The sequence below is a fragment of the Dendroctonus ponderosae genome, unplaced genomic scaffold, assembly GCF_020466585.1.
Source record: "Dendroctonus ponderosae isolate FM_Combo_2020 unplaced genomic scaffold, Dpon_F_20191213v2 Dpon_F_20191213_482, whole genome shotgun sequence".
Taxonomy (NCBI): domain Eukaryota; kingdom Metazoa; phylum Arthropoda; class Insecta; order Coleoptera; family Curculionidae; genus Dendroctonus; species Dendroctonus ponderosae.
The window spans coordinates 1-15,230 of NW_026018697.1; the positions used below are offsets into that span (position 1 = coordinate 1).

The 15,230-nt window shown below is 36.1% G+C and overlaps 1 protein-coding gene across 1 annotated transcript; it reads left to right on the forward strand.

Moving 5' to 3' along the window:
* The first annotated feature begins 4,225 nt into the window (after nt 1–4,225).
* LOC125504419 (dihydrolipoyllysine-residue acetyltransferase component of pyruvate dehydrogenase complex, mitochondrial-like) lies at nt 4,226–8,769 on the forward strand. Its single transcript, XM_048666320.1, has 10 exons — nt 4,226–4,526; nt 5,416–5,587; nt 5,646–5,786; nt 6,205–6,352; nt 6,853–6,996; nt 7,125–7,229; nt 7,288–7,487; nt 7,545–7,752; nt 7,813–7,951; nt 8,055–8,769. Exons 1-10 carry the CDS (start codon nt 4,408–4,410, stop codon nt 8,182–8,184), a joined length of 1,506 nt encoding a protein of 501 aa, XP_048522277.1. The 5' UTR covers nt 4,226–4,407; the 3' UTR covers nt 8,185–8,769.
* The last annotated feature ends 6,461 nt before the right edge of the window (nt 8,770–15,230 follow it).

A 15,230-nucleotide genomic window follows, 5' to 3' on the forward strand; every position in this document is an offset into this window, starting at 1 on the left:
TTTGGCACATGAAAGCGAAATTTGAATATCAGACACTTGCACTGGTGCAAGATTATGCCAAAATTTCATGTTTTCCGTCCCATTTTTAAAAATATAATGCCAAATAAATGGCCTTTTTAGAAAGTGAACCATGGATGGGGAAATGTTGGCAGTTTTCTCAAAACATGCTTGAATTCAAGAAGTTTTAGATTTGCGTAGTTTGTTTTTGAGTTGCAAAATCCACTTGAACATGACGCTGCTTTTTTTGAAGTTTCTCAAGAACCATTCGAGCCAGAGAATTCGTTTTGGCATCGTTGGATAGAGAATTGAATGGGGGGGTCATGACCCCCATGATCCCCCCTGGATCCGCCCTTGCATTAGCGGGGTTAGTTGTCTTCGGAAAGTCGATGTGTGAGAGTGAGAAAAGGATTTAGATTAGAAAAAGTTTTTTTTTTCGGTTAAAAATCAATAATTTACTATTTTTAACGCTTGTGTTGGCAGATAAAGCAGCAAATGACAAATATCTCCTGCAGCTTAGTGGTTTCGCTGCGCGAATAATCCCATCAAGCCAAAAGGATTTACATAATATTATTGCCTGAGATTGTCGGTGCAGGATTGTTGCCTAATTTAATTTCTATCTTACGGCACAATATTTTTTTAACTGAAAGCTGAGCACTGTTCGAAGGCCTGCACGATGAAAAAACCAACATTTAATTAGGGTGTTCGGAAAAAAATAACTCTGTTGACAGATTTTGATGGCGACGAACAAATGGTCGAGGGGAAGTTTGTGCGTTCGTGCCATTTATCACGTATACGTGAGAGGGTAGACGACTATACCGGCCCCAAACCTCTAACTCATAAATACCAATATCGTTCACTCATTAATCCTGTAAACTCTAATACGTCGTTTCCGCGTTCTTCCGCATCATCCCTTTCCTTTTTAGATGGGAGCCAACCCCCTCGACCTCTATACAGACGGGGTTGTCGGATTTACGACTCGTTCCAATAAAAAAACCTGTTCTAGATCAGGGTAAGCGCATAAATTATTTATTAATGGCTTTATTCATTTGAGCGGAAAAATTAATCCTAGTATTAGTGATTTGTCGTAAGCGGGGAATAGCAGGAATTTACATTTTAAAAACGTAAAAAATTTACTATTATTTGCCTGAAATCTTGGTGTTTACTTTCTTCTATCTGTACAATAATTTAAAAGAATCAGAAAAATTGGAAATTTTACTTTTGCTGGTCACTTTGGTTTCGTGTTGTTCACTTCTGGCAATTTTTCAGCCTTATTTAAAGTTTGCACTGAGTTAAGTCGGTTTTGAATTAATCTATGAATGTTCGAGCTCAGATAATATCAACTGATGAATTTTTCGGGCTTTGATGCCGTCGTGGAAAATAATGTCTCCCTGACGTTTCGCACGCACTTATGGCTTCCATCTTCAGGGTGGTGCTGCGCCGAGCCCCTCCTTGCCTTAAAGTCCGAAAAAATCAGTGTTAATCACTCCCGTCTAAGCTGCCCAGCAAAAAACCTCTGAGGATGTAAGCCATTCGTGTTGGCAAAACGTCGCGAATGTTTTGCTTGATATCCCTTGGGCTTCCCAAGTAATCCTAGCTAAATAAAACTGGCGTCAATGTTGGGCTACCCGGTTTATGGGCGTGTTGCACTTTATCTGTCCCGTACTTAACCTATATTGTGATATCTATCCATGGAATCTGTCCAGACAGGGGCGGCAGTTGGCAACAGTGGGCGACCACGCCGTTTTGTTTTGGGGAAGATAAAATAGGCCGCCAGGCTTAGAAATGGGGTCGATCAATGTAACTGGGTGGATGAGGATGTGATGGGGTTGCATGCTCGGGACCAGACTGCATCGCTGCAAAATGCGCAATTTCTTATCAGGCGCAATTGTTCTCGGTTGGAGAATGTCCGGATAGTCTGATCACTATCTAATGAAAAATTCCGCGATTTTGAGGAGCAATATGAACATTTTATGCGAAAATCGACGGGAAATGTGCCATAGGGCACGGATGAGTTTGGAGCGTTTAATTAATTTTGTTTCACTAATGAAAAAAATTGATAATGGGGGATTTTTGATATTTTGAAACATTTATTTTTAAATTGAAATACAGTTTTTAATGCGTTTTTTTATTTTTAATTGTTGGAGTGACATTCTTATTGACAGATGACGTTTTAATTAATAGTTCCAAAGCCTTCTAGAAACATTTTCCACGGTATTTTTGAATTATTGGAAACATTTATATCATTGAATTGAGAACAAAATAAGAAGTCTGAGCCAATTATAAACAATTTTCATTAAAAAACGCAAGTTTCTTTAGTATTCGGCAAATTAAGCAACCATAATTACTTCTATTAGACGCAACATAAAAAAATTACCAAATATAGCTTTAGTTAGCATCATTTTATTCCGTCCTTAAAAAATCAAGAAATTAATCTCTTGGTAACCATTAGGCCTAAAGACAATTTCGCGTAGAATTTTAAACATCTTGGTGAGTCGTAAGTTCCTGAGTTATGAAAAGTGTTAAATGGATTGATTTTTCAGTTATACCACAGTACAACATTTAATGGTTTTTGTGCTGCGTAATATGAAAATAAGGGGCGAATCTAAGCATCGGTTGGCGCAGTCTTCCATTAATCAGACCCCCAAATGAATTAACAGTTTATTTCCAGGAAATGAGCCCTATATTTAGGATGGCTTTTACCACTACGTTGCCGTTCAGTTCTATCGATCAGTCGCCTGAAAGTACGGCGTAGTAGATGACGTAGCAAAAGAGGGCGGCCTGATTGCCCTAAAACCCTGCGCCAACCCCCCATCAAGAAGCAGTCGGCGCGAATATTCCACTTAGCTGGGACGTACGTCTGCATAACACTATGATGGGGTGGAAGAAGATGGAAACAGACGAGGGAGGTGAGATGACTGTTGATCGCTTTGGCGAGTCATCAACAGACCTTAGGTATGAATGACCTGAGAGTGGAATGCACTGGCGCGAAACGCGAATAGTATAGAACGGGCCTTATGAAAATAATCATGGCTCTCAGTCGGCTTTTGTAATTAGTTTTCGTGCTTGTTGGGGCTTCAGAAATAATAATAATTGCTCATTTTAGTCAGCAGCGTTACATATGTTTGCAGGTTTTTCTAAATTTTGCCTCCACTTGTATGTGGAAACTGACAAGAAATTTTAATTTCTAAATTGCAAAAAGGTTTTTTTTAAATCACTTAAACTTCAGTGGCGCAGTACAAAAATATTGACAAGTTGACATTCGAAGGTGTCTAATGTATTTGTTGTGCCACTGATTGGGCAACAAAAATGTCAGATAGTGTCAAATTAAGGTCGTGTCCGACAGGTTTGGAACAACAAATACATCAAACACTTTTGGTTGCCAAAGTTGTGCGATTATCTTCAAGCACAACACTGGTTTGGACGCGCAAACATTCTAAAATTGCCATTTTCAGCTTTTGCCTCTCAATCAGTGTCGTGCTCGAAGGGCTCGGCACAAAAAACGCATTAAAGAGGATTCAATGATCGGCATTGAATCCTCGGAGACGAAGTGCTTCCGTAACTACGTTTATATGGATTTTTCGCGAGGTTTGAGAGAAAATTGAACCACCCTGTATAATGGAAAGGGACAAGACAACTGGCGAGCACACGAGGAAAGGAGACAAAAACATATTTTTTAAATTAAAATCTGAAATGAGGAAAGTGGTCAAAATCGCACTTTGCGAACAACACCACTAAGAAACGTTGTAGGTACAGGCATTTTTTATAAGTGAGCAAGCGCTGATAAACTAGCTTGACCTTTGGTAAAATTTTTGACGTTTGAGGTTAACAACCTCTCAGTTTTCGAATAGTGTTGCTGAAGAGCGCATAATCCAAGTAAATTACTATAAGCAAGCAATTCCCGCAACTGAATGAACTGAACGTAAAATTCCTACTTCATTTTTAGCCAATTTGCGAGGTCTTTCACCCATCAGACTCGAACGACGCTCGACAATCCCATCACTTCATGCAAGTCCCAGCCAATACGTGGGGAGCCCTCTATGCGTATCTATTCAAACTACCGATCATCCAGTGCAGTATTCTTCAAAGAAAACTCCAAAAGTTCGTCGGCAGTTTATGAACCGACATATTTCTCTATATGTATTTCACACTATCGCGTTGACTAACCAAGACACGTATGTCGTAGTAGACACGTGCCTAAGCCTGTCAGTTTGACGTCATATAGTAAAAAGATACTAAAATAGTTTGTCAAACTCGCGAGGTTTTCGACACGAGATAACGTCAGAAACACAGATTTCGGTCGTGGAAGTCTTTTAAATGACCTTAGGAGGATAGTGAATAAAAGTTTCGGTCGCCCTCTGTTTCGCCAACCTTAAGAAGTCGTACAAGTTTAATTGACAAAAATCAACCATGTTCCGGACTGTAATTCTCAAAAGCGATGTCACCAAGGAGGTGGTTAGAATAGCCTTTCGTACACAATGTTATCGGAACCTGGCCACTCAATGTGTGAGGAGCAGACACTCTCACAGGTAATGCATTTTTGCGGCTTTCCTGCCGTTCAATTCGTCCTCGATTTACTTACATAATCACGGTTTAAACTGACATAACAAGTCCTCACCTGTATGGCTTTCAGCCCCTTCAATTGAGGTCTTAGCCGTTCTATAGGTATTTATCTAGATTCTTTAACATCAAGTGGTATTTGCTTGCACTCAAAGATAAGAACATGTGTACCCTCAATTCAATGTTATGCAACATTGAAAAAAAATTGATCCATTTATGTAGTTAGAACATGTGCGGGCCTTCGGGGTCACTTTGAGGGTAACCATTGAAATGCAATAGCATTATCCATTTAATGATCAAGTGCATTTAATGAAAAGATTGCTTGAATAATTTGCACTAAATGTTTCAACACACACGTTTAGTTTTTTGGTTTATTCGGCTTCCTTTTTAAAATTTTTGCAGCCCCAAAAATTGCCTATTTGAACTTGATACGCTGCAAGTTTGTTATTTTGAGTAAAACTCGCATATTTGTTGGTCATTAAAATCAGGGTCGAATCACTTGAACTTGAGTAGAAAGTAACATTAGGAACATAGAACAAATTAGGAACTTGGAAACCTTCGGATTCATGCCGCTTGAGTATCTACATTGTTGAAAATTTCCGAAGCTTTGGATTTTAAAAAGCTCACTTATTTTATGAATTAAAATATACAGAGTGTTTGTCGATATATTTTGGGAATGATATTTCGGAATGGAAGCGTTAACGCACGGTAAACAGTGCGTTTTTTAAATATTGTTTAAACCAAACACTGTAGATTTTTAAGGACTGTGTCATAAACTCTAAGATAAAAAAAGGAGCTTAAATATCTAGATTAAGGACTAAAAAAATGGAAACTAGAAATTTACTTGTCTAATTTCAGATCACTATCCCACAACTGCAAAAACCAAATATTAGTTCATCAGGCCATAACTCCACAGCTTTTAGTAAAATACTTCTCAAGCGGCAGCCTACCGTCCCATATTCGGGTAACGCTGCCAGCATTGTCTCCTACCATGGAATTGGGTACGATTATCAGCTGGGAGAAAAAAGAGGTAACACTTTGATTGCAAGATTTTGTGAAATTCGGAGCCAGAATGTTTATTTTTACAGGGCGACAAGTTAAATGAGGGGGATTTGCTAGCAGAAATCGAAACAGATAAGGCCACCATGGGCTTTGAGACTCCAGAAGAAGGGTATCTGGCGAAGATTTTAATTCCAGCTGGTTCCAAAGACGTTCCCATTGGCAAACTGGTAAATCTTTCAATTAGAACGTTTAGTATTTTGGCTAAACAAACAAAATTGGTCAAAAAGATTAAATAGTTTACAGTTTTTTGTACTAAAGCACGTTTAAAGAACTTGCAGATGATTGTTTTGCAAATGTGATAAAGTACATACTCTTTTAGTCCGTCAATTAAAGAAATGATTCATTTTGTCGCATTTTCAGAACAATTATCTACACATTTTTGAAATAATCGGAACTACAAACCTTTCCATTTTTTGAAGCTTTAGATCTGGCTTTATATTCGGTTCACTATCATACAATCTTCCTATTTAGAAGATCTGCACTATGAAAAGTCATCATGTATATTCAAAATATTGCGATCTAAATTTGAGTTAGCAGCAATTTATTTGCGTTTTTGAAACATGATTATTTCTTTTTTTTGTGCAGGTCTGTATCATTGTGGAAAATGAAGCCGATTTAGCAGCATTCAAAGACTTCAAAGATGATGAAGTTGCGGCTCCCCCTAAAGCGGCTGCACCTCCGCCACCTTCTGCTGCACCTTCAGCTCCAGCACCAACAGCTGCAGCACCTGCAGGTAGTGTATTGTAGTTCTTCCTCAATTAGTTTCGGTACCGCCAACGTTAATTGTTTTAGCCAACTCTTGCGACTGGAAATCACTCATTAATTATTACATAATGTTTATCCAAGCAAAGTTATCAGGCAGCGTCAAGGTTAAGCGGCACGGGTTTTTGAACTTGTACTATTGAAAAAATGAAGTTTTTAGATAATAATAACGGGAAATGTAAATTTGTTGATATTTTGCCTAATCTATGTTGTTTTGGCAAATGTTTGAGTAAAAGTACATAGTTTTTTTCTGATACTTTATCTAATCTGATTTCAAATTTCAATGTTTGTAGCCAACAAGCTGCTCCTTTAATTTCTAAAGGTGATCACTTTTTTTAATTTTTATAATTCAAATACTGAAATGGATACTTCTTAAGTCATTCAAAAAGTTAAAAAACAAACAAGGAAAACTTGATTTGATCAATTGAGCCATTCAAAAAACCTGGAATTTCAATAATCCTATTACTTCAGGAGCACCTGCAAATGTTGGAGCAACAGATAGAGTATATGCTAGTCCTATGGCCAAAAGACTGGCTGAGCAGAGGAATATCCGACTTCAAGGAAAAGGAACGGGCCTGTTCGGTGCGATTACATCTTCTGATTTAGGAGCGCAAGGTAAAGGGCCCTAAGAATTAGAAAAACATGTACTTTTAATCGATCGAAGATGTGAAGTAGCGTTCCTAGTTCGGTGATTGCCTGCCTTCTTAAAACAACTAGTTAATGTGACAAATTTAATTATGCAGCTCCCGCGGCTGGCGCTCCATCCGCTCCAGCTCCTGGCGCACCTTCAGGGCCAGCTGTATCGCATGCAGCTCCTTCCGCTCCAGGCCCATATGTTGACATTCCAGGTATCTATCGCTGAACTTTAGTTGGATTATGGTCGTCAATCAAAAACTTTTTTTTCAGTGTCCAACATCCGCAAAACTATCGCTAAAAGGCTGCTGGAATCGAAGCAGCTGATCCCCCATTATTATCTCACTCAAGAAATAAACGTCGATGCTCTGCTGAAAGTCCGCGCAAAATACAACAAGAAATTGGAAAAATCCGGCGTGAAACTCAGCGTTAACGATTTTATTATAAAAGCTACCGCTGTTGCATCTCAGAAGGTTGGTTGTGAATTGTGTTTCTTAGGCCAACAAATTAAAACTTCTGGAATTTTTCAGGTGCCCGAAGCGAATTCACACTGGTTTGACTCAACCATAAGACAGTATAAGAATGTCGATGTTAGTGTGGCAGTTTCCACCGATAAAGGCCTAATCACGCCAATCGTCTGGGAGGCCAACAATAAAGGCGTCGTACAAATCAGCCGGGCAGTGAAAGAATTGGCTGCCAAAGCCAGGGACGGAAAACTTCAACCACAAGAGTTCCAAGGTAGTTTGAACAAAGTTCTCTGGATTTGAGTAATCGTTAATAGAAAAAAATTGCTTATAGGAGGCACCATTAGTGTGTCCAACTTGGGCATGTTTGGTATTAGTCATTTTAGTGCCATCATCAACCCGCCTCAGAGCTGTATCCTTGCTATAGGAACGAGCGTTACGAGGTTGGTGCCGGATGAATCCAAAGAAAAAGGGTAAGTGATTTATTAAACTATTTTTACGTTGTAGTCAAAGTTACCCCCATTCTTTCCAGCTGATTTTACGTTTCAATCTTTAACAATAGCGGTTTTTTTCTAGATTCAGAGAAGCCCAATACTTGACAGTAACTCTTAGTTGCGATCATCGAGTTGTCGATGGTGCCGTTGGTGCGAGATGGCTGCAAGCCTTCAAGGAAGGTCTAGAAGACCCTGTTTCCATGATTTTGTGAATTTAAATGTTCGAACAATCAAAGATAAGACCGTAATTTATTACTGCGAACCGCCAGAACTGGTTTTGAGAGAAAAGCAAAATTCCTCAAATCAGTCACAACATAATTTGCATAATTATTTTTTTGTTGTGTTTGAGTTGTACAGCCTTTTAAATTCTAAGATTATGACTATATTATTTTAATATAGCTTGTTATTTTTTTTCTCATCTTCAATTTATGAATTTAAAGGCTTGTACTGCATATTTAACGTCTTTCAGTTCATCAATACATGTTTTATTGCATCAAGGGCAAAATTACATTTATAGAAAGATTGACGGGGTTGATGGTTTATGGTAAAAATTGCATAATTTTCAACTTCGTCCATAGCATGTCGTTTTTCGAAATTTTCATAATATTTATTTCAGTGAATATTTATGAGGAGTTTTTATCAATTTTCCTCTAATGAGTTGGAAATAGGCGAATCTGCATTTATCAATATAACCAGCTGTCACTTGAAATAATGCCAATCCAAATGTTACTTTTACCTCAGCTGTCAGATATTTGTTACGTTGATTTTATGTGTATATAATAAAATTATTAAATCATTGTACAGTCTTTTGGTTATATTTATTATATACTTTTTGCTTTGTCTGCCAGTTAGTTTTTTTGCTTTTGTTTGCGAAGTAAATAAGAACGAAGGGTAGTTTTTTTAAACTATTTTTTATCTTCGATGACTATTAAAATAATAAGTATTTTGATTGAGTAAACTATGGTTTCGTCGTGCGATTGATAAACATGCGTGCGTTCGTGCTCACTTTGAACGCGATGCCATTGTTTTTGGCCGCATGGACGGCAATATTCTTTTTGTTTATAAGTTATGTTGTTTATCTTCGATGAGAATTTTTAAATCGCAATATTCACATCAGATTAATGTAGGAAAAGGCTGGTAAACATAATTTGGTTCAGTTTGGAAGCTTTCAAATGCGTCCCTCACAGTCGAATCAGTTTGTAGCTCAATGTCGGTTGAAAGGCAGTGCGCGATCGCCGGCAAAAATTCAAAAATGTTGCGGACTTTTCAATTTTCTCGCGAAAAGTTGTGGATTTTTTATTTTTGAATGCTTTTCTCCCCAGTTTCGTGCTATTTTCCCTACCGGTAGTGCGGTTTCAACAAAAAAACGCATTTTCCCCAGACTGGAAACTTCCTGACGTTTACTGTCAAGCTGGAATGGCCATCTTTCGCGTTGCCACTATAGTAGAAAATGCTTCAATCTTAAAAAATACTTTATTTGTTACATATGGCAACGTCGATTTGCAGATCGCATGCGCTTTATTGTTTTCCTGATTTTCAGTTTTGGGTTGAGACATGTCAGAATTTCTCTGTCACTCCAGACTTAAAAGCGAGTGATTCATTAATTTATTTGTAGTATTTGTGTGAAAGTTCAATCGATGATGTTTGTGCGGTCTTAAAAGACATTTTAGCAAATAGTTCGGTTAAAACGCGACAAATCTGTGATTAAAATACATTAGTTCTTAAGTGGGCAAAGCAAAATGAGGACTTTGTCGTCAAAGCTGTACTTCTATGGATTGCTGGTGTTTATTTGTACGAATGAGGTAAGTGATAAGTTTTCCTATTAGTTGTATATTACATAGGTGCATTAGTAATCCGCCCATGCATGGTTGGCTTACCAGGTTTAGCCTGGATGCGTTACAATTAGATTAAAACCCAGGCATCATGTTCACACTGAAAATCTGAGTGAAAGTTCCATAATTGAAGATCTTTTGGCAAATGAATGTTCTTTCTTGAAAACGCATTACATCTGTGGTATCAAGTATAACCAATTACAATTTTGCGGAAAGTCAACTATCAGACGTGTACTTAATTGTTGAACTTTGCTTGGTAAAATTATGTCCTCTAGTCTAAAGGTGAAGGTAGAAAAAGTCCCCAATTAACTTATATAGCATCCTTTTGCAAAACCGCCTTACTTAGAGCAATACCTAACACATTTATGCACAACTTTTGTCTGAGATAAGAAAGTCATTCTCTAACGAACGCCTTAAGTATGAATTGAATTTAACATCCGTTGTTGTTGAGTTATTTTCTTTGTCGTACTTAATCTTTATTGTATTTCTGTCATGTGATAAAAACCTGCCTGATTAACTGCTATCAATAGGTTTCTAGCAGTGTGCATATTGTAATGTATAAAAATTGATGCATTACTCACAATTGGTATAAAAAGAAAGGAATGAGCATTTAATGAAACATTCAACGAATATAACCAACACACCATAGTAGATAAGGACACGAACCCAATCATCAAAATTTTATTTGATGATAGAGGATCACTTCAGAAGTGACTCATAATATTCTCACGAAAAGATGGAGAAATATTGTTTATGAATAACTCAGAAAAGCGAATAGGCCTAAAAGATTTCTCCGCCTAAGAAAAGTAGTGGAAAAAATGGAATGGAACAGTCAGTACTAGTTTAGTTTCTTCAGAAGTGAAAGTTGCTCAATTATTCAAATATATCTTGCGTGCTTTTCAGGACAAAATTCGAATGTTACAATAAAGATTACCAATATTGAAATTTTAAAATGTCCAGGTCTCAAGTGAATTTGCCTTCACATTCCTCTGCAACAGGCTTTATCATAGTTATACTATAGTTTCACCTAAAGCCTTGTCCACTAAGTTATTGGGATGTCACATCTTGTATTCTTTTGTTTCTTACCTATTTATCTTGTAATTTAAAAGTTTTATTATGTCTTGGAATAGTCTCTCCTATTGAATTTAGATCTCAAGGTTTGTTCACGATGTTCATGTTTTAATAATATTATTTTTTGCAATAAATTAAAAAAATTGGTCATCTAATCAAGAATTTAACTACAGCGAACACGGAGAACTTGGTTTTTGTTCAAACAAACACAAATTTAGTATTGTGTTTTAACAACAATTGTTCTTGCCCTTTGAAAACTTTGAAACTGGATAAGTTTTGATTGACGCCAGCGAAGTAATTTCTGTTTGAAGCTATATCTAACCCAATTCTTTTTTGTCAGTCCGTGTTTTTACAAAAAAGAAGTGACTTCAGGTAAAGTTCCTACACGGTGGAATATGAAACAATGCTAAATTTTTGAGTTTAGCCTGCTCCAGTTGAACAAAAAACCTTATCTTGGATTTCCACTCTCTAGAAACTTTATCTAAAGTGCGAAATTTTTGCAAAAACCTGGAGTGATAGAAAAATGATTGGACTCGATATCGCTTCAAACATAATTTCAATCGCTCCAGCAATTAGAATTTATTCATGTTCAAAGTTAGGGTAAAATTGGCGGTGATTATTTTGTTAAACAGTTTAGTTCAGTTCACGCACACCCAAGGCGAGTCTTTTTCTGACCTATAAATGGTTTTGGAATCTGAGTCAATAATGTCTGAAATAAGCGAATTGATGCAAGCCATTTCATTGCGTCAAATATGTACACACAAATGTACTTCATCTGAATATTAAATTCACTACATACATATATCATTATCCTTGGCCACAACCTTGTGCCAATATCATGTAGGTACACGCAAACATGTAAACATTTTTTTATTTTATATATGCGGTCGTTTTCTACGGTTAATCGTTTTTTCAAAAGCAGCGAACATTTGGTTTTTTTGCCGATTTGGAGTAGCTAGTGGCCATCATTTCTATCGATTAAGAATCGTATAGAAAAGTGCAAGCAACAGTGGAAGCTCACAAAACAACAAAAATCCGACAGGAAAAGAAATTATGCAGTGATAAGAACTTGACGAACTCAAACTCTACAAGGAACTTCTGTTGGACAATACCGAAGAGGAGGAACTAGATGACGCAGAAATAGAGAGCAATTGCTTAGAAAGTGACCAGAAACTGCACATTTAAGAAATGTTGTGTTTATATTTAATAAAGTCGTTTTAAAGAGTTTATTTTGTTTTTATGTTAGTTTTGAGTTAATCTATAATGATGGCTTTGATTGTTGTTTCTTCGAAAAGAAGAAAATGAAAGTTGAAGAATAACAAGTAAAACAAAGTAGCATGCGAACCTTGAATAAACCGTCGCATCAAGTGTTCAATGTTAAGAATAAAGTATATTTGCTGCAGCGAACTATTTCCAAGACATTTATAAAAACGATTCATTAATAATTAAACATTCTTTCGAAGATAGTTTTTCTCAGTAATCGGTTTACTGAATTCCCGTAACATAAAGCGTAAATAAACCTTTCATTTACTGAATTGATGTAGCGAATGACTTAACAATTAATGTATAAACTTGTGAGTCACCTGACAATTGATTGGAAAACATGCACCATATCGGAAACTAACTGTTTTATTTTCGCATAATTTTGTAATCTGCAATTTAATTTTGCATTTATTGCTGTTTTTTTCCTCTGTGTAAATCAGGTGATTTTGAAAGTTTCAGAGGACATTTATCAATGCAGTATGCATGTGATTTGTGGATTTTATTGATTGATTTATTCAATTATACCTACAGGATGCTGTGGCTTTGCTCTTTATATCTCCAAAATTTTTAAAAACCTCTTATTTTAAATGGATCTTCCTACAAGTTTAAGTTTTCCCAAAGATTCTGAACAATTTGTATGTATGAAGTTTTAGCTTTATCGCTACCGGTTTTGGCAATATTTAGGTTTTAATATTAAACATCTAATAATAAGCCAGGCATATCGATTCATTCTTTTTCGTTATTAGAAAGAAGTCTTCTTGGTTATTAAAAAAACAACACTCTTATATTGGCGGTCGTACTCGTTAAAATACTTTGGCCGTTTTTCTCTCGACAATGGCGAAATGAATATGCAAATTATACTGATGCCTTAATGCGGCTAAGATAAAATAAATGTTCACACAGAAGGTCAACTCAGGTAAAGAGGTATTGATTAAACGTGATACTTTTTCACACGATCTTCATAAGCACCTAATGAAAATTAATTGAAGTTAATGGAATTGAATTAGAGCGGTCGAGACAGCTTGTTAATCCAATAAAATTGACTCTATTCAAGCTTTGTTTGATTCGGGTAAAAGTGTGAGTTTATTTCCTCAGGCAACGCCGTATCGTTTTCCGTTCATTTTTACCTGGTTTTTTCAACCACAAATTCACAGTTATAAAATTGCTTGTGCTTTTTTTCAATAATTTCAGTGTTTAGTCTATCGTTGGGTTTTCCTCTGATGCTTTAAAATTTGCTTGATCTCGCAAACAACGCAAGCTAAATAGAATATCCTAAATTTATGGGTGATGCAATTTTGAGCTTGTTGCCCGATCCACCTGTTCCCCGATCGTTAATCTAATCTTAGGCTGTTACAAAACTGAACCGAACTCAGATTAATACAAACTTTTAAATCTCTATTTATTTTGTAATCGTTTTTCTTGCGACTAAACATTTCGTACATACGCAGGTGTTTTATTATTGTCTATAATGATGTTTGCGCGTTGGATTAAGGTTCATTGAAAAATTTCCTGGACTAAAATTGCACCTCTCTAATTAATTTCTAATTGTACTTTGATTGACATTGTTATTTAAATGTTTTTTTGTTACATTGTTGTAAAAATTCTTTATGGAGGATAATGAGGGTTTTAGTCATAATAACACGTTACTCGTTTGCTGGGAATTTAAATATTTAATCAGGTTAGGTGAGTGAACATCGGATAGTTATATGAAAAACAGAGCTAACAATAATGACTTTCGGGAATTCAGCTAGAAATAGCTTATCAATGACTTGCAGTTTCGTACTGTTGATGTATTGAGGTTTGAAAAGTTCAAGTACTTACTCATCTTTGCCGTTTGTTTAAGGAAAAAGTTATTTTTAACATTGCTGAAAAACATCCGCAGTCCATAACAGTATGCATAGTGCGAGATTCCAAGCATATAATGTTTCAAAAATCTTTATTCATTGCTTGCTTTATTGTATCAAAATGCCCCAACCTTGATTCAAATGGGATAATGGGATTTCGTTAATTACTTATTCAAGCTGGCTGAAGGTTTCTATCTTAATAAAGTATCAATTATTAGATCAATGAGAGCGATTGCTTAAAAAGCTGATGAATTTGCAATTCAAAAACACGAGCTTAAATATGTTTTGGCCATTTAATTCTATTTTCAACTACTGCCCATAGGATTTTCACAGTTTGCTTATTTACGTTCTGCGTTTTTGTAAAACGGTCAATAATATTTTCCTGTTGTTCACTTGCTCGTGTTGTCCGAGTAAATTTAGATTCGGTTTTCGCTATTTTCGTGAGCTTCATTTCAATACTTCCTTTCTGTTCCCGAGAGGAAAACAATCGATTCATTAATTAAACGTGCGTAGAAAAGGCTATTTTAAGACGGTTTCCAAATGTGTATATGTTAAAGGATGACACAAACAATAACTATTTTATACTGTTTATTAAAAAAATCATTTGTCCAAATTATTTTCTGGTTTACCCGAGATTCCCACTAGTAGCGAGTTTTATACACATGAAAAATAAATTTTATTTCAGAAAAAAAATTATCATTAGCTTTTTAGTCAAATATCGTGTATATAATTTTCGTTTGTTCACTCCCTGCTTGCGGTTAATGGTTAATGCAGCCGGAACTTTGCGTATTGCTTAACGGTCGATTCACTCGAATTATTTTGGAAACTCATATTTTATTTAGATGGTTCTGGAGCAGTCAGGATCCTTTGTTTTTAGGTCCGCTGTTTTACTATGCATAACCTGAAATAAACTTCTCGCCGAGGTTTATTTTTAACTTTTAATCCGACACGCTCTTGAAAACATTAATATATCATGAGATGCTATTTGCGTTTCTTGGTTCCTATTTTTAGTGGTTTGGAAAATTCAGACTCAACAGCATTTATTCATTTCGGTTAAAAGAGGACAATGTTTTTTCAGTTCAAGGATTTATGTTTTTTTTTGAACGCCAGACATCTTGCATGTTTTGAATATTTTCATACTCATTAAGTATGCAAGAGGCAAATTGTGAAAATTACACACCCTGTAGAAGTGTCTTCTACAGGGTGTGCGAATTTCAAAATACCAGCTGCTCTGCATGTGGAGTTTTG

Excerpts from the sequence above, each read along its gene's own strand:
- LOC125504419 (XM_048666320.1), top strand. The coding sequence starts at position 4,408 with ATGTTCCGGACTGTAATTCTCAAAAGCGATGTCACCAAGGAGGTGGTT. Across the intron at positions 4,527-5,415 it reads AGGAGCAGACACTCTCACAG|ATCACTATCCCACAACTGCA; the intron begins GTAATGCATTTT and ends GTCTAATTTCAG. Across the intron at positions 7,753-7,812 it reads TCAACCACAAGAGTTCCAAG|GAGGCACCATTAGTGTGTCC; the intron begins GTAGTTTGAACA and ends AATTGCTTATAG.